The sequence below is a fragment of the Salminus brasiliensis genome, chromosome 17 (genome assembly GCF_030463535.1).
Source record: "Salminus brasiliensis chromosome 17, fSalBra1.hap2, whole genome shotgun sequence".
Lineage (NCBI taxonomy): Eukaryota > Metazoa > Chordata > Actinopteri > Characiformes > Bryconidae > Salminus > Salminus brasiliensis.
In genome coordinates this window covers 32,923,375-32,942,431 of record NC_132894.1, presented here as the reverse complement: position 1 = coordinate 32,942,431, position 19,057 = coordinate 32,923,375, and the positions used below count along the sequence as shown (strand labels likewise).

The following is a 19,057-nucleotide window of genomic DNA, read 5'->3' as shown; positions in this document are numbered from 1 at the left end:
AGGATTCATCACTGAGTGTGAAATATACAAATGCTGACAGTCGAAACCCACTCCCCACTCCCTAACCACTTCCTTACACTAAAAATTAGTCATTACTCACAAACTGGCACAGCAGTCATCAAATATTATATCCTTTTCCTGTTTCTCCTATTTCTCTTATAATATTATCCACGTGTGACATTTATCCCCTAGAATTAAACATCTGCTCTAACTGGCTGTTTATATGCTCTTTCTTAAGAATTTACAGAACAGAAAGATGACTGTAATGCACTCTGAGTTTAATCATTTGTTGCTTGGGGTGAGGTTCCCTCTGCTATACAGTGTTAATGCTGTATTTTCTGGTCCTGTTTGTAACCAGAGAGTTACAAACCAGAGAGAAGAAGCAGCATTTGACTAATAACACTGTTTTTAGATTCAAGATTGAAGAGTTTATTGTCATGAGCAAAAACAAGCACAAATTACACTGAAAATTCTTACTTTGCAGTTCCTCCATTTACATAATCACAACATAATCTTATGAATTTCAATAGAAAAAGAGAGAAACAGAATACGTATAATATTATATTAACATAAACTGGAGTACAAGTTTAACATATTAACATAAACTGGAGTACAAGGTTTCAAAAGGGGAAGGTTTGCAGCCCACATGCTTTTTAAGGGGTTTATCTTAAATATGGACGAATTTAAGTATCAATAAGAGTAAACACTGTCTCACGTGAAGTAATGGAAGTGCGTCACACTATCCTCGAGAACACTGAGAACGTAAGCAGTTCTGTTCAGGATTACTGGTGATGTAGACCAGCAGTTTGCACAACACTGTTCATGTTCACAGAGCCTCTAATAGTGAAGCCTTACTCATCTCAACCCATCAGCAACGGCACAGAAGAATCGTCTAAAAAAAGAGGAACCTTTTCATTGGGTGACCAAATATGTTTATTAAAAAGAGCAGTATAAATCTGTTACAGGCTTCAAACTCAGATCAAACTCAGCTTCAATTCTGCCAGTTCTCCGCAGTGCGGGACGTGTGGAGCCGTTGTAGGAGAATCCAGTGTTCATCAAACAGATGGAACAAATTCCTTTGCAACCTTAATGCGACAGACAGGGAATACCTGCTGTGCTACCTGCGGTATATGGGTTTCACAGGACTGCACACGATATGGCGTCAAACAGATGCTGTTCGCTAAGCTGCCGAAGCGATGCTGTTTTTGGTACACTGTTAGAAATGTAAAGTCAGGGCAACTTAAAATGATGCAGTAACTGATTACAGGGTCTTTTTAGACCGTAGGGCCACTCCAAGAGCTGTGAAATTACACTACAAAAAAAGTTACTGTTTTTTCTCGGACACAGAAATGTACACGGCTTCACAGCTCAGGAGTGGAGCAACTGTCTAACTGCCTGCTTGTTTGTCAAGTTCAAATCCCTTCAATACCACAGTCCTCCATGGTCAGGAGTCTGAGAATATGAAGGCCTCAGCCCATGCGATAGGGGGAGTACTAACCTGCTGATGGGAATAAGCAGTAAGGGGGAGGAGCCATAGACTAATCATCATACACACTATTTAATTATTGGCATTTCAACATTTTTTATGTTAAATTAGGTTCTGTGGCATAAAATGACCTCTATTATGTTTCATGTAGCATTTCCTGTGACCCTGCCTGGTAAAGGGCCCAGGAACACATGAACTCGGTGGCGATGCAGGATGAGGCCTTCTGCAGCCGACATGATAGCAATGCTAATACCACAGTAGCAAGGCTGGGCAAGGCATCACTTACTCACTTACTCACTCAGCCCATCGTTAAGCGAAATGGCCTCTTCTAGGCAATGCAAGTTAAGTGAAAAAACCTGCTGTAATCAGTTACTGCATCAGTTTAGCTTCAGGCTATTGATCAAGCTGACTGTGAGATGAACCACTGCAGAACCTGCTCCTTGTTATCTTCCAGCCATTTGATTCTGGCCTTCGTCTTCTCAATAGCCTGGTGCAGAGCCTGCGTCCCAGAGCCAAAGCCAACTTCGGCATTGTCCATTTGGAACTGCTTTAACTGCAGAAGAAAAAAAAACACACAGCACCCGTTGGATGTTACTGTACTGAAATTCAACCCAGTGACACATGGGATTTAACACAACACCCAGAACCTTAGATGGAGAAATGGCTTCAGAACTTTTTGGCTAATATCTGTAAATGTTTCATAACACATCTATTTATTCATTTTATTATTTAGAATTTAATTTATTCATTTTATTTCTGCTGCCGTCAGACTCCACAACCAGCACTGCTCCCAGCAGACCACATACACACACACTTAAACTATACACACACATGTTCAGGGAACAGAGATCCCTCAATGTAAAAAGTATCAGTAAATAATCTGTATATAATATTGTTATTGCTTTTTTTTTACTTATTTTATTTATATTGTGTATATACTGGTAATTTATCTACATTTTTGCATCTGAGTGTCTTGCTATCCCTTTGCTGCTGTGACACTGACAATTTCCCCACTGTGGGACTAATAAAGGATTATCTTATCTTATTCTGCTGCTAAAAAGTAACTTGTGATTCCATCTACAGACACAGTGGCTCTTTAGCATCCATAACAGCGTAATATGATCCTGTTGCATTTATAGAAGTTCTCCTCTCAGAGCCCAAAAATACTAGAAGGCAAACCATCTACTAGCTTTCCCAAGGCTTGGATTCTGGATGCTGTTCACCGCTGTTTAGAACCTCAGCCATGACGGAAGTGCATCCCTGTTTGTGCTTTAGAGCACGATTGAATACAAAGAATGGTCACCAACTAGTGAAATAGAAGTCCAGCATGATTCTAAGGGGCCCTGAAATCTCCTACAGTTTACTTGTAATCAGTAGCACACACCACAGATCCCTACATCAGCTAAATGTGGAGCAAAATGCATTGTGAGTCACTGAAAAAGTGATGAGACTGAATTTTACGCTAAAGAAAACAACAGCGGATCCGATAAAAACAATGACCACTGACAAGTTCCTGCCTGCTGCTCATCATAATACAAAGACAGTGACTGATAACTGCAGGTAACTGCACCTGTGGTCGAGTTTTCTACTCTTTCCTCACCTCCTGCACTTCCCAAGCATACGGTCATACAGGTCTACCAGCAGTGGCAGAAATCCTAGTCTACAGGGAATTCACCTCATTCTCCATACGTTGATGGTCTGCAGCTCCCTGTGGAGTGTTCAGTCTTTCAGAAGTTGGTGGTGAAGAACCTGGTGGTGAACGAGCCGCTGGCGGCCCACAATTCTGACAGGAATTTCCTGTAGACTGGGATTTCTGCCACTGCTGGTAGACCTGTATGACCGTATGCTTCCATACACCTGCAAATTCAGCTACTTTCTTCACACTATGGTCTTTGGCCATGCCAAAATGCAGTCACTCCTTTTAGTCAGTCATTAACTGTATCTGCTTTGGAGCCCATTTCCACACATCCAACAAAACACTCACTGCAATGTACCAACTCTTCTCAATCTATGAGTCCTGTCACAGACACAGCAAGCATTAATAGCCTGGCCATCTGCAGGAGCCTGAAGTTACTACCACCCTAAACACACAAGGTGACTATTTGATTTTTGGAGGAGCGTGTGTATATATATATATATATATACACTCAGAAGTTACCTGATTGAGCTCAAATGAAGTGCAGAATCTGGAAGTAATTCCATTTATCAGGTTGGAGAATGCAAATGATCCAGCTCCATATCTAGAGAATAGAAAATTGCATTAATGCATTAATAACATTCTCAAATGAATAAAGACATTTTGCTTGGTCACTCTTGGTCACTCTTGCAGATTGTGATTTGCACTCTTACTCTTTGAACAGGTATCTCCATCTCGCTCGGATGAAGTTCCAAGCCAGAGGCTGGCCAACCACATTGCTGGCAATGTATTCGATCGTGGTAGTCGCATCCTGCTTGCGGATCTTTTTGGGATCCAACGTGTATTCAAGGTACCTGGTTTTTAAAAAAGGAGAAACATTTTTTATATATTTAGATTATAATATAACTCCATATTACGCAATATATTCTGCTATTCGTGTGAATTTTATTCACCATTTTATTAAGGTTTTTTCTTACTGTGCATTTATTTAAGACTAATACGTGTCAGTGACCTCTGTTCTGATTGGCTGCCAAAAGCAACCAGAGCAGTTGAGCTGGGTTCAAACTGAAATCCTCAGGTTGCTTAGAAGGCTGCAATGATGAACGGTCAGGAACAGTACTTTCAATCTTTTACAGACTACAGCGTCTCAGTAACTGCAGTACCTGGCCTATATGGAGGCCGTATGTCCAGAAAATGCGCTCATGGTTGTGAGCTCACCAGTTTCTGCAGCAAAGTTTCCATTTATGAGCTACACTGTTACCTTTAACACTGTTAATGCAGCACATCCATCCCTTTCATTTCAGAAATCGAGACAAATTCTATTTGTGATATGATATGGGTCCTTTAAACTATCCCCTTATAGTTAGTTAGTACAGCCTGTACCTGGTAAGCAACCAGGGCTCTCTGGTGCAGGCCAGACCTGAGCGCAATTTGACAGCCTCGGCCGCAACCGTAGCCTTCTTGAACATCCGCCAGCCAAAGTCCCATTCCTCTACCCCTCCAGCAGCCATGGCAAAGCAGTACACTGTGGACCTCAGGTTGGGATGAATCCTAACAGACATTACAGAACAGATATATAGTTCTTATCCAGTCTTGTTTTTGTAAATACCCCAAAATAAAGGTTATATCAGATACAGTTAACATGCCGATTAATAATAACAGCAGCAACTACTGTGCCTCTGCTTGTTTAATTGAGCCATGAGCTATAATTACAGCATGCTTTTCTGACTGCATAACTGTGACTGCTATGAATGAAAGCCACACTTACTTATTATTATCAGGATCCTGCATCCACTGTCTAAACCAGGCTTTGGTGAGCTCATGGCAGCCCTGTATGCCGGTTTTGCAGGCCAGGGACAGGGCGATGATTTGTGAGAACCTAAACACAAGGAAGGCGAATACAACACACACATCAGTTTCACACCTTCGAAGCTTATATGACTGAGAGAGAGCCTGAGTTGTGAGAACGGTGGAAAAAACGCTGAATATCCTTACTGGTCGTTGTGGCCTGGAGGCACAGTCGCCCAGTTTTCAGTAACTGTGGCAAAATGATCAAACAGAGGCTTGACCTGCTTTCTGAGGTAGGCCTGAGAAGAAGAAGAAAACCACACAACTGCTGTATTTTCTCGTTTTGGTCACCTTCTGAATGTCAGACTGCTCTACCTGCTGAAAATGAACCAACCTGCATGGCCCCATAAACTTCAGTGCGATCAAGCAAGAGGAACAGTGAGTTCAGGCTTCGGTAGGCCGCCTCCCATGGAATGTATTCTCTCTCCAGGGAGAGATATTTGGTCGTTCTCAGAGCAAGAGTTATGTTAATGATGGACGCCCTGGGAAAATGTAAAGCGCTGGATCTCAAAAAGGAAACTGAAATACGTTCCTGAACAGATTTCATGGCAAGTGTTGAGTGAAACAGATGCTGAATTCAGCTGTTATCTCACCTAGCGAGGTTGAAGGCGTCATCCAGTATTTGTGCTCTGTTTATGATGGGTATTACCTGAGGAAACAAGGGAAAATTAAATCTCACTGGTCACTGGAACAACCTCTGTTTTAACATTTTATGCACTTTGCGTCAGCATATCTGTAAATCTGTATTTTAGCTTGAGCTGGAGTAGTTTTCCCAGGGAAGGTCCTGTAAAATTGCCATTTTTTGAGATTTGATCTGAAATTGGGCAGATTGTAAAACTATACACACTGCAGATTCATACTGGACTAAACATGCCCTAAATGGATTGATTTTAAAGTGTAAAAACTACAGACACTGCAGATTCATAGTGGATTACAATAATTTCAAATGCATTGCTTTCAGACTGTAAACAACTGCTCAAAAAGCAGATTCACACCGGATAACAATCACTTCACAAATATCACTGTCAGACTGTAAACAACTAAAGCAGATTCATACTGAAATTAAAATAATACAACAGTTATTAATGTCAGACTGTAAACAACTGAAGCAGATTCATACTGGATTACAATAACTTCACAATTATTACTGTCAGACTGTAAACAACAGCACACATAGCAGATTCATACTGGATTTAAACAACTCCACAATTATTGCTTTCAGACTCTAAACAACTACTTACAAGGCAGATTCATACTGGAATTAAAACAACTCCACAGTTATTAATGTCAGACTGTAAACAACTGAAGCAGATTCATACTGGATTAAAGCAACTTCACAGTTATTGCTTTCATACTCTAAGCAACGACTTATAAGGCATATTTATACTGGGTTAAAATCACTTCACAAACTGTAAACAACTGCTCAAAAAGCAGATTCATGCTGGAATTAAAACAATTCCACAGTTATTAATGTCAGACTATAAACAAGCAAAGCAGATTCATACCAAATTACAATAACTTCACAAATATTACTGTCAGACTGTAAACAACTGCTGAAAAACAGATTCATACTGGATTGAAACAAAAAAACTGCTCAAAAAGCAGATTCATACCGAATTACAATCACTTCACAAATATTACTGTCAGACTGTAAACAACTGCTGAAAAACAGATTCATACTGGATTGAAACAAAAAAACTGCTCAAAAAGCAGATTCATACCGAATTACAATCACTTCACAAATATTACTGTCAGACTGTAAACAACTGAAGCAGATCCATACTGGATTACATATAACTTCAAGGCTATTTCTTTCAGACTCTAAAAAACTACATACAAGGCAGATTCATACTGGGTAAAATCACTTTACAAATATTAATGTTAGACTATAAACAGCTGCTCGCAAAGCAGATTCATACTGGAGCTAAAATAACCCCACAAATATTACTGTCAGACTGTCAACAACTCAAGCAGATTCATACTGGATTAAAATCACAGATCTTGTTGGTAATCACGCAAAAACAGTTCGAAACCATGCCAGGATAACACAGCCCTGTTTTTTTACCTGATGGTTGGAATTCAGTTGATTGAGCAGCCGCTCCCAGTTCTCAGGGTCATAGTTGACTCTGTAGTATCCAGAAATATTTGTGTTGGCCAAAACCCATTCACCTCTGCTGACTTTCACAGGTTTGTGCACAGCTTGGAGGAACCATAGAAAGTGGTACATTCAAATACAGAGAACAGCTGATAGAATAGAACTACATGGCAAGTTATGATTAATGTTATGAAGTGTTTGTTGGTTTGCTGAATCTTTCTCATGTTTGATAAGATTCATACTGGATTAAATTGTCTCAATCACTATAACTGTGCTTACCTACACAAACTAAAATTCATACTGGATTAAAATGTCTCCATACTTATAACTTTCATACTGTAAAAACCTAAACATACTGAAGATTCATACTGGATTTGAATCTCTCTGGAATTATTACTGTCAGACTGTACTTACCTACACACACAAAAAAATCATACTGGATTAAAATCTCTTCAGAATTATAACTGTCAGACTGTTCTTACCTACACACACAAAAAAATCATACTGGATTAAAATCTCTTCAGAATTATAACTGTCAGACTGTTCTTACCTACACACACTGAAAATTCATACTGGATTACATTTTCTCCATCACTATAACTGTCAGACTGTACATACCTTCACACACTGAAATTCATACTGGATTACAATTTCTCCATAATTATAACTTTGATACTGTAAAAACCTAAACATACTGCAGATTTATACTGGATTAAAATCTTGCTAGAATTAGAACTGTCAGACTGTACTTACCTACACACACTAAAAATTCATACTGGGTTAAAGGTTTCATTTCATCACTAATCCTTTCAAATCACAGAACTACCCCAAGTAAAGATAATCCAGCTGTAATAGGGCTTCAGTGTTTACCACACCTATTCTCCCGAACAGCGGTACAGTCAGGTGGGGAAGTAATGAGGCAGTCTGAGGTACCTGCTTTCTGAAGAAGCCAGAGCTGGTCTTGTTCTACACCTTTCTTCATCCATTTGATTGGTATGAACCACTCATAGCTTAACAGAAAAGGCAGAAACACAAACACTGACAGGCACTGCTTATGCAATTAAAGCGTCTACAGACGGTTCATCTTATGGCAAAAAGCTTGTGCTTCAAGAAGCATCCTACTTGAATTCAGACGGTCTTTCCACCACAGAGTTTGGATCAATCAAGAAGTGCTTCTGGCTCACGTTTCCTGTTCGGGTGTCAATAGTGACCACTGGGAAACCCATCTGAAGAATCCAGCGATTCATGATGTCATGGACTCTGTGTGGTAACTTCAGCTGTGGGGTTTTATCCACTGCCTGGAGAACACATGGTATTTATTAACCCCTCTCATTGAACAGCAAGGCTTTTCCACATACAGCACAAATCCCCAGAATCCGGCCCACTGTGGCTCCTTACTTTCTGAAGATGGTCCCAAAGGTCTGAATACACAGAGTTCCCAAAAGCAAACTGATTCAGGTATGTCTGTAGTGGGAATGTGGAAAAGATGCTTTTACTTATCATGACTTACAAAGGAGAATCCACATGAACACCATCCATTATGAGGAGTAGCATAACAGTAAGACTTACACTAAGTCCTTTGGCAAAGACAGGTTCAGTCAGGAATTCAGAGAGCATCCTGAGCACCGCAGCCCCCTGTAATCACAAGCACATGCAACACGCTCATCATGGGCACCAGCATCTATCTCAGAAAGGACGGCAGTGACCTTGACTGTTGTTTATTGAGCTGCAATCTCAAGGAGTTCTCAACATATTGCCTGGCTCAGACATGAAATGAGATGTAAACACATTAAAACCTTCTCCAGATATAGTCAATTAGTTTAAGTAGCATTGCTAGTAGCAGCAAAATTGCTGGATTTGCTAGTCTTGCGCTTTGCAGAGCTCAAAAAACAGTAGTAGCACTAATCCTGAGGCCTAGAGTGTCCCTTTACTTTTGTCTGTGTTCGTAACGACTGATGTACGCAGTGCAAAATGGTCAGATGTTCCATAGCTCGGCTAAATTATCCATGTAGCTCCTGTGCAAAACTCCAGCATAGTTGCAAAGCCTTGCAGGACACACACTGCTGTACCTTGCTGTAAGATATGGTGTTGAACATTTGGCTGATTTCTGCTGGTTTGTTGACCTCCTCCTCTTTGCAAGACAGTGGGTGGGAGGAGACCAGACTATCCACAGCAAACGCCTGATAGATGTCATACAGTATGATCTGGTCTTTCTGTGGATACACAACAACACAAGTTCTAGCATTAGTGAAAGAAACCCCAAGCACAGAAACAACTCAATGCTGGTCTAAACTGGTTTATGCTGGTGTGGTACTGGTACAGTCATTCAAGCCAGTCAGCATGGTCAAGCTGGCCGACCAGCACACCAGCTTTCAAAAACACAACATCATCAGAAAAAATAAATGTCCCGCAAGATGTTCTTACAATGTTCCAAGTTGGCTCTGCATAGTCTGCACCAAGGTACTCCACGTATGAGGCGAAGCCCTCGTTCAGCCACAGATCGTTCCACCAGTTCAGAGTCACCAGGTTTCCAAACCACTGGAGGCCATAAACCACATCCACCACAACAGGATGTCAGGAAAACATACCAAGATTACAGATTTATAAAAAAAAAAAAAGGAGAACATACGAATTAGTGGACTGTTACGCACCATGTGAGCAAGCTCATGAGAAACCACGACCACAATTCGCTGTTTGTTGCCGTTGGCGGAGGTTTCGGGGTCGTACAGCAGGGCCGTCTCCCTGTAGGTGATGAGACCCCAGTTTTCCATGGCTCCAGCATGGAAGTCAGGCAGTGCAATCTGGTCTATAAAAGAAGGCCCAGGAAGACTTGCGTCATTTGAGAATCAACATTTCAAATTAATAAATTAATTAATCAATGAATAAATAAAGGTTTAAAGTACCTGACTTAGTGAGTGGATAGATGGTGTTGTAATATTTCTCGAAGAACTCCAGTATTGGCTGGGTGATGCTCAGGGCGTAGTCACCTTGGCCTTCCTCGATAGCTTTTTGCCGTGCCCATATACGAACCTTCCAGAAAAGAACTAAGTAAAGGATCCATTCATCTCCTTTACTTTCCCATTAACTCAGATGATGTCCGTCTGAAAAGTCAGGTTTGGTGTCTGGAATGGGTCTCAATTGTCCCAAAGCTGTCCAAAGCTAATGTAGGCCACTGTACAATGGCAAAAAATACTGGAAACTTCCAGCACTGCTCAAATCCTCCAGAATCAAATCCAATTAGCATCATTTGCCATTACTGTATAAATCTAGCCCACAAAAAGCCCACAAAAAGCCACAGTGTATGGCATGTACTAATACTACTATTAATGTACAAATACTAATGATAATCAGCTGACATTACTAGCCTAGCCTTTTTGGTCAACCAGCTTGGTCATGCTTGGTTATGCTAGCTAGTGATGCTGGTCAGGCTAGCCCACCAACTTGGTGATGCTGGTCATGCTGGTCATGCTGGTCAACAAAATCAGTGATGCTGGGTTAAGCTAGCTTAGTGATGCTGGTCATGTTGGTCAACCAGCTTGGTGATGCTGGTCAGACTAGCCCACCAACTTGGTGATGCTGGTCATGCTGGTCTACCAGCTTGGTCATGCTGGTCATTCTGGTCAACAAGCTTGTTGATGCTGGTCAGGCTAGTCCACCAACTTGGTGATGCTTGTTGACAAGTGTCGTCATACTGGTCATGTTGGTCAACCAGCTTGGTCCTGCCGGTCAAGCTAGTTTACCAGTGGCCTGAGTCTTTTTTTCCAGCAGGGAAAATATAGGCATGCGGTTTTCACAATGCTAAATGGTGTGGGCTAAGTTTCCATTATTTGTTAGCTACATTAGCCTTGTAGCACAACTAAAGAAGCACACTTCAGATACCAAACATGTCTTGGCTGAGGGACTACACTTAGGCAAGGGGAACTGATGTGTTGACTTGCTGGACTCATTCATTTATTCAATAATGCTAAATTACCATGACGTCCTTGTTGTCTTTTTGTTTGCTGACGTAAGTGAAGTCACTGACGATGAACGCAACAAGATAAGTAGACATCTTCTTTGTGGGTTCAAATATAGTCTTAATAACATCAATTCCATCCATCTGAAGGTTTTCTGTATCTAAGGGGAAGAAATCCGATATGATCAGATATTTGGAAGTCCTAGGCTTACTGAGGTCTGCACTGGAGCAATGAGGTTAACGTTACTGTAACTGTAACTGAAGCCATGGAGCTCCAGTGCAAAACTGAAGCCACGGTTAGTCTAATGAGAAACTGTATAGCTAAATTATTCCAATTTCCAGAGAACCAGTCCTTTTCGGACGCTGTAGTCGATGTGATTTCAGTGATTCTCTCACCCATCTCTCTGCTGTTGGACAGTGCGACAGTTCCTGGCTCATGAATGAGAGTGATGTGGAATATGGCCTTCATGGCTGGCTCATCGAAGCAGGGGAAAGCCTTTCTGGCGTAGGTGGCTTGCATCTGAGTGATGGCAACAACTCTACAAAAAAAAAAAAAATTACAAATTAAGAGACAAATCAAATGTAAGCATGTCATCTAACCATGGAACCCAACCCTGGTTCTGGAAAGCCACAGCCCAGCTCAGTTACAATGCACCCAGTAGACCTAATGAGGAGTATCCTTGGTTTCCTGATTAGAACCAGGAACGGTCTAAGCGACAATGCACTGAGTGACCTCTGGTGCGGCAGAGCACCTATTCATTTTGGGTTTGGACGTCTCTCAAATATGTATTGGATTTGGGTCCGGCTCATATTTCATTTGGACTTCTTGTAGGCCATCTCACACCTCTGGATTTCTGAGCCTACATTGGATTTCTTTTCTGATGTTTCTCAACTTTTACTGAATTTGGCACATAAGGTCCAGCACATGTGCAAAAATAGATGAAAATGAAATATGACAGTGTTCTTACATAACAGTGTATCATCATTAGCAATGGAAAAGTATACTCTGTGTTTGGCAGTGGTCAGATTTTGAACTTGGTGCTATGGATGAAGTTAAACTCAAGCAGATTGTTCTCGAGCTACATTCTTTTTCAGATCAAAAAGCCAGAAGCTCTACTCAGTGGCAAAACTATCCTCTTGTGGGCCCCTCCATCTGAAAATGATCAAAAATTAGCTCGTCTACTCTCTATTATTACTCTCAAACCAGTTGATGCTCTCAAGGCTTTAGCATCTACAGTTAGCCCTAAAGTTTATTTTTAATGGACGCTTAATTGGGCCTTTTGGGGGCCCAAAACAAGATTATTTTTTTTAGGTGTTCTCTTTGGGGGAGTGACTGCCCAGGGCTCTAAAATGTATTGGAACATTTTCTTGGGGTAGTGGAGTGGTGGGGCCCAGTGTAATATCTTTTCATGGGGGCCAAAATTCCTGGCAGCACCCCTGTCTATATCCTCACTGTCCCTCAAAAATGTCAAATCTCCAAAATGGCAACTTAGCAGATCAAGGAAAAAAGATGTTTAATGGAAGTCAATGAAAAAAGATTTGATATCAAGTCAAGAATTTATTAACTTCTGATTTCTGGAGGGAAATTAAAATGGGCCAATATTAGCACTGGGAAAGTGGCAGTTGAAATTAGACACTAGAGATGGAGAAGAAAAATTAGAGGAGAAAAATTAGCTGACAAATGGTTGGTTGGTCAAGACCAAGTCCATGCTTTCTACAGTCATTGAAGGGCCTGGTAAAGTTAGTAATTGCCCAGCCAACACCCAAAAGCTAGACCACTGGCTCTACACCCTTCCACTGGAAATTGGGTCGCTGTACTGTGAAGGCAGCCAGACGGCTGGAGGTTCTGGTAAGTAACTGTCTGCTACACTGTTAATACTGCTAACATAACCATGCCATAGACATGTAATGACAGGTGTCAGGTTCTTGTTGGCGCTGACATATGACTATGTCATATGTTGACGTATGCTTTCATATTTGGTGCCATGACCCTAAATTAGCATCTGACATCAAACACTGTAGCATCTGTTGCATTACATTGCAGTATCACTGTATGTAATCTGGCAGCTTATGGCATCTTCCATAGCATGTTTATAGCATGGCTATGTCAACGTTATGTAGCAGGGCAAATTTCACTTTTGCTAATGTCCTCAAAACCCCCTTACTTTTTTACGCCGTCCTCTTCATATTCGCTCCTGTAGAATCCCTCCAGGTCATCCGCCAGCTCTCCTCTGAACTCTGTATAAAGCCAGTAGGCTTTTCCCGGCTTTAGCGTCCCCTTCAGCTGAACTACCAAGTACTGTGTTTCCAACTGGAACCAAGTTTTCTTTATGGCTGGAGCTGATGCTCCGTGCAGGCCTGTTAGCTTTGCATGTTGTCCGTCGAACAGAGTCAAGTTGAGCTTGTGGCAGTGAATCAGGATCAAATCGGTCTCTTTCTCACATGTGAAAGCCACTCCAGAACTGCCGGTGAAAACGTACATACCCTTAACATCCACAGTAAGCCTAGGCCACAGGGTTGCGTTGTAAAATTGAGGCTTCAGGGTGTTGGGAAGTCTATATTTGTCCCAAGGTTCATTGGAAGGCGGCGCAGTGGGCGGCATGCGCGATGTTGGCCCATCATTGACCTGAAGTGACTTCTTGGCCTTTTCTTTGGAGTAAACTATGGATAATGCTACGATGGTGGCTGCAGCTACAGCAGCTAACAGTGCGGCGGCTATGGCCAGGTGCTTGCTGATGTAGAAGCCTTTCCCCATGACTGGATGACGCTTTAGAGGCGTAGGACGGTTTCGGGCGAGGCTGTTCTCGTCGTCTTCACGCTAACATGGAGACATGGCTGTAAGGAAGGAAGGTTGAGAACATTAGCATCCAAAACTCTTTGCTGATAGTACCTGCAAGACAAATGTGAAGCTTATTTTGGACACTTAAAAGGGACACTCGAAAGGAAAAAAATGAGACCCTCACTAGATCTGCTTGTTTGTCCTGCTAGTGGTGCCACAACTGTCCTGAGAGTGAACTGCGTTGTTGTACACAATATGTCCAAATGTTTGTGGACACCCCGACTAATGAATACATTCAACTTCTCAGCAGATATGCATGAACCTATTGTCACCATGACTAATGCCGGGGTGGGCTAGAGGGGTAATGGAAGGATGGATGGTACTCCATACAATATTTTAGGACAAGGTGAGGTGGATCATCTGACATTCTGACCTCGCTAACGCTCTTGTTGATGGATGCAATCAAATTCTCATGGCAGTGCTTCTCCAAAATCTTGAAAGCCTTCTTCCATGGACAGTAGAGACAGTTACTCCAACAAAAGCAGGATAAACTCTTTTTAATACCCTTGATTTTAGAAGAAATAAACAGATGTCTCAATACTTTTGTCCCTATAGTGTCTCTTGAAGGGAGGGGGGGTTTTGAAAAATTACAGATGCTTGTCTAGTCCCTGTAGAGAAGTATTGCCAATAGAATAGGACTCTCTGGAGCAGAGAAACATGAACCTATCGGAACCATGTTGCCTTAAGCCAGACGTGAGCTAGTAGAGGGGCACAAAGCCCCCCAGCATTGAGCTGTGGAGCAGTGGAAGAACTGTGTTCTCTGGAATGATGGATGGTGGTGCTCCATCCAATACCTTTGGGATGAGTTGGGGATGAGGTGGGGTGGCAATCATCATCCGACATCCTGACATCGCTAATGCTTATTACTCTTTTTTATTACCTTTAATTTTGGATGAAACAATGAATAAGCAGGTGTCCCAATACTTCTGTCCCCATATAGTGTACAGCTGAATCTGATTGCTTAAGGATTTTAGCCTGTTAAAATGGTTCTTTCCATACAATAAAAACCTCTAGGAGACAGTTAGAACATTTAAGAAAAGGTTTCTAGTACCCAAAGGGGTTCCACTGTTTCCACAGTGAAAGCTTTGCCATGAAAGCTTTGAAAGGACAAGTGGTTTATCCACATCATTACATGGTTCTCTTTCCAGAACCTAAAGAATCGTTTGATTGCTTAAATAGTTCTTCTCCTGGTTAGAAGGTTCTTCTCAACGTGTTCAAGGCTAGCTTTAGGCCGAAATGCTCCTTTAAGCTTAACATCCTCAGCCTTCAAAGCAATGGTCACCATTGACCACCCATGGAGAAGAAACCGAAGAAGAACCCACTCGTACGTCTGTGCTGAAATTGAAACCTATCTAATCATAACCTGATAATGACACCAATACTGAGAGCCGTAGATAATCCACTTTATGGACTCTCACAGTTCACCGGCAGTTCATAGGATGTTTATGGCTCCAGAAACCTGCTGTGTCATACAGTGCTAAGTTTCAGTTAGCATTAGAGTAGATCTTCGGTGGATCAGCATTAAAGAATGCAACGCCACATGGAGTCGACCACGCCTGTGATAACATGCCTTAACCCACTGTGGTTCCACACTAATTGTACACTGAAATTCCACCCAGCGCTTCAGATGAACCGGCTGCCAGCCTCAGTCGCCTCAGTCAGAGGTCATCCACCTGGCCTGCCCACAATCACCATCCACCTGGTGCTTGCGCTCTTTCGCCACTTCATGGCCTTATAAGTTCGGTAAAATGAAAAGTTCTGACTCTGACCGCATGGAGAGGTCAGGCAGAAGCCTACGCTGCCTCAGATCTTTAGGGAGAAGTCGTGGGGTGGAAGATTTGGGCAAAAGTTCATCTCACAGATTCTCTGGTGTGGAGAGAAATGCCTTCGGTCTCGTGAGGGGGCAGTGAAAACGTCAGCGTTGATGCACTGCCGGCTGGAACAACACGGAATACGCTTTACTGCTCTGAAGATAAGATCAGAAGACACAATCACAAAACCGAGGAAGACTACGATGATGGACATATCCTACATTTTTGGTGCATTTTTTATTCTTTGAGATCCATTTTTTGTTTATTTCCCAAAAACAGACGTGTTTATGTTTACAGAAGCGCTTTCGAACCTGGTTTATTTAACAGAAATAAACACACTGTTTTGGTTACTGTACCTTTAAGACCAGTATATCGTTACTGTCAAGAAAAACCCTTGTATCTCCATTGTATCTCCATTTCTTTTAGTTTTTTATCTCAGTTTTTACACAATGTGTTTTTTTTACATTGTGTCCAAATTTCATAAAGAACGGACCAATAGAAATGATCCAAAATGACTTGGGATAAAATCTTTATCCATTAAAAGTTAAGAAGGTTTTTCCTTCTCCTGTAAAGCCCCCGTACTGGAGATAGAAGGTTTATGCTTGACAATGTACAGTAATGTAAATGAGCTCTGTTCTGATTGGTTGCCCTGTGTTGTGACCGTTCGAGGCATGGACTCCACAAGACCTCTAAAGGCATCCTGCGGTATCTGGCACCAAGATGTTAGAAGTCCTGTAAGTTGTGAGGTGGGGCCTTCATGACTATCCTTGAGCATTAGGAGTCCATGACCCTTTCGCCGGTTCATCAGTTGTCCTCTCTTGGAGCACTTTTCGTAGGTACTGACCGCAGCATATCCAAAAAAAAAACAAGACCTGCCTGAAGTTTTGGAGATGTTCTGGCCCAGTCGTCTAGCCGTCACAGCCTGGTTCTTGTTAAAGTGGCTCAGATTCTTACACTTGACCATTTTTTCCTGCTTTAAACACCTCCATCACCTTCAAGAACTGACCGTTCTCCTGCAGCCTAATAGATCCAATCCTTGACAGCTACCACTGAAGATGAAGATTGGGGGTTCTCCTTACCATCTAACTGATTTTCCTGTATGTCAATAACATTGCTTTGCCTTAACCTCTAAATTGTAAGTGCATTTTTAAAAAATGGGTTTCCTGAGGGTTCTTTGGTAAAGGGAATGGTTCTGTGCAGAACCATGACAACTGAAAGAACCACCTGAATGCTTGGTAAAATGGTTCGTCCCATACAGTGACACAACCTTCTTGTAGGAAGTTCCTTATTGAACACTACAAAAGGTTTCTCTATAGCACAAAAAGGGATCCACTATTTGTATAAACCAGAGAACCCTTTTAGCTGTTTTGCATGGTACACTTTAAATAAAATAATAAAGGGTCCTAAATGTTTTTGAGCCTAGTTCTAGGAAAAAACATTGAAAGCTTTGGAAGAACAAGTGGTTCAAGTGAGACAAGTGGTTCTTCCACACCCTTACATGGTTCTCTTTCCAGAACCTAAAGAATTGCTTGAATGCTGAAATAGTTCTTCTCCTGGTTAGAAGGTCCCTCTCTACATGTTCAAGGCCAGCTTTAGGTCGAAATGCTCTTTTAAGCTTAACATCCTCAGCCTTCCATGGAAGGCGTTTCATGGACGTAAAACTGATATGAGATGAGATACTAAAGAAGAACCTTTCTTTCTTTTCTTTCTTTAGGAACGTACGCTGGAAAACATCTAGCATATGGTACTGTGCAGGACCGAAAAAGGGTTTCACCCATTGTTACAGGCCATAGAACTCTTTCTCAGAGCTGTACAGTGTCCTTTTTGAAGACTGCGGCTCAAAAGAACCCTTTTGGGAACCGATGTTTTGAAGAGTTGCCGTTTCAGGTCCAAAAAGTTCAGCTTTTTTGATTGCTTAAATAGTTCTTCTCCTGGTTAGAAAGTCCTTCTTAACGTGTTCAAGGCTAGCTTTAGGCTGAAATGCTCCTTTAAGCTTAACATCCTCAGCCTTCAGAGCAATGGCCATAAACCACCCACGGAGAAGAAACCGAAGAAGAACCTTTAAGAGTTCTTCAAGGGTTCTTTGGTAAAGCAGTAGTTCTATACAGAACTTAAAGAACTGTTTGAATGGTTCTTTCTCTGTCTAGGCAGGTTCTTCTCTATATGTTCAAAGCACAAAAAGCTTTAGACAGTACTGAGAACGAGTTGCAGAATCGCAATGATGATGGAACCCTTTTCGCCCGTACAGAACCATTCTTCTAGAACATCTAGAACATCTACATAGAATCTTCTTCCCTGGACATCAATTTGAGGAGCCTTTTAACCAGACAAATAACCACTACAGCATCCAAATGATATGTAGAACCTCTGCCTTTACTCAAGAACCCTTGAAGAAACTTTGTTTTAAGGAAGTAGACGAAAACACCTTTGATTCCCTACAAGATTTTACCATGGAAGGTGTTTCATGGGCGTAAAACTCTGATATGAGATGAGATACGTTTTTCCTAGACCTGTCCAGACCCACAGCCTTGGAAGAACTCTCAAAGAACCTTTCTTTAGGAACGTACACTGGAAAACATCTAGCATATGGTACTGTGCAGGACCGAAAAGGGTTTCACCCATTGTTACAGGCCATAGAACTCTTTCTCAGAGCTGTACAGTGTCCTTTTTGATGACTGCGGCTCAAAAGAACCCTTTTGGGAACCGATGTTTTGAGTTGCTGTTTCAGGTCCGAAAAGTTGAGCTTTTCCCTAACTGTGACCACCTGGAAGTCGCATGAGGCAGCTAAATATAAATAAACAAATATCTCAGGGGCCATTGGGCAACTCTCCACAGTGAACACCCACATGCAGACCTCAGCCAAGAAGCGGCCAGGCTACGTCCCGGCTATCAGTCCACGATACACTGGATCCATTTACAGCAGGAAAGTAGAAACATACACACACATGCCCAAGAGCGTTCTCTGAGAAGTTAAAGAGGTAGATTAAAGACGGCTGAGGAGAACAGAGTGGGGCTGAGAAGGTAAAGCAGGACGTACCAGGTGTTCATGTAGAAGAAGTTGCCTCCACAAACCACAGAGGTGCAGACGGAGTTGAAATGATGGAGCTGATGAGAAACACACACTGCTTTTCTCTCGCTCTTGCTCACTCTCTTTCTGAATTCCCATCTGGTAGAAGGGGGAGGTGGTGGCTTACTCAGGTCTTCACACACACACACACACACACGTTTGCACACATTTCCTGTCAATTTCTTTGAAACCTAGCTGTAATTGGACTGGGGTTTGTGTGGGGGTAGGGAGTCAGAGGAATGTGCTTGCAGAAATAGAGCTTCAGACCTTCAGACCATGCATAAACATGAAGTCAACAAGCTTGCTAGCACAAAAACCCA

At 42.0% G+C, this 19,057-nt stretch overlaps 1 protein-coding gene across 1 annotated transcript; it reads right to left on the bottom strand.

Moving 5' to 3' along the window:
• Positions 1 to 909: 909 nt before the first annotated feature.
• Positions 910 to 18,822, bottom strand: anpepa (alanyl (membrane) aminopeptidase a). Its single transcript, XM_072659976.1, has 21 exons — positions 18,708 to 18,822; positions 13,186 to 13,855; positions 11,417 to 11,559; positions 11,039 to 11,181; positions 9,969 to 10,095; positions 9,717 to 9,871; positions 9,490 to 9,603; positions 9,135 to 9,278; positions 8,635 to 8,700; positions 8,464 to 8,529; positions 8,188 to 8,363; positions 7,999 to 8,075; positions 7,036 to 7,169; positions 5,564 to 5,619; positions 5,305 to 5,452; positions 5,118 to 5,209; positions 4,891 to 5,001; positions 4,506 to 4,673; positions 3,836 to 3,976; positions 3,645 to 3,726; positions 910 to 2,039 (listed from the first exon to the last, which is right to left on the bottom strand). The coding sequence occupies exons 2-21, from the start codon at positions 13,773 to 13,775 to the stop codon at positions 1,887 to 1,889; spliced, it is 2,886 nt and encodes a 961-aa protein (XP_072516077.1). The 5' UTR covers positions 13,776 to 13,855; positions 18,708 to 18,822; the 3' UTR covers positions 910 to 1,886.
• Between the last annotated feature and the right edge of the window lie 235 nt (positions 18,823 to 19,057).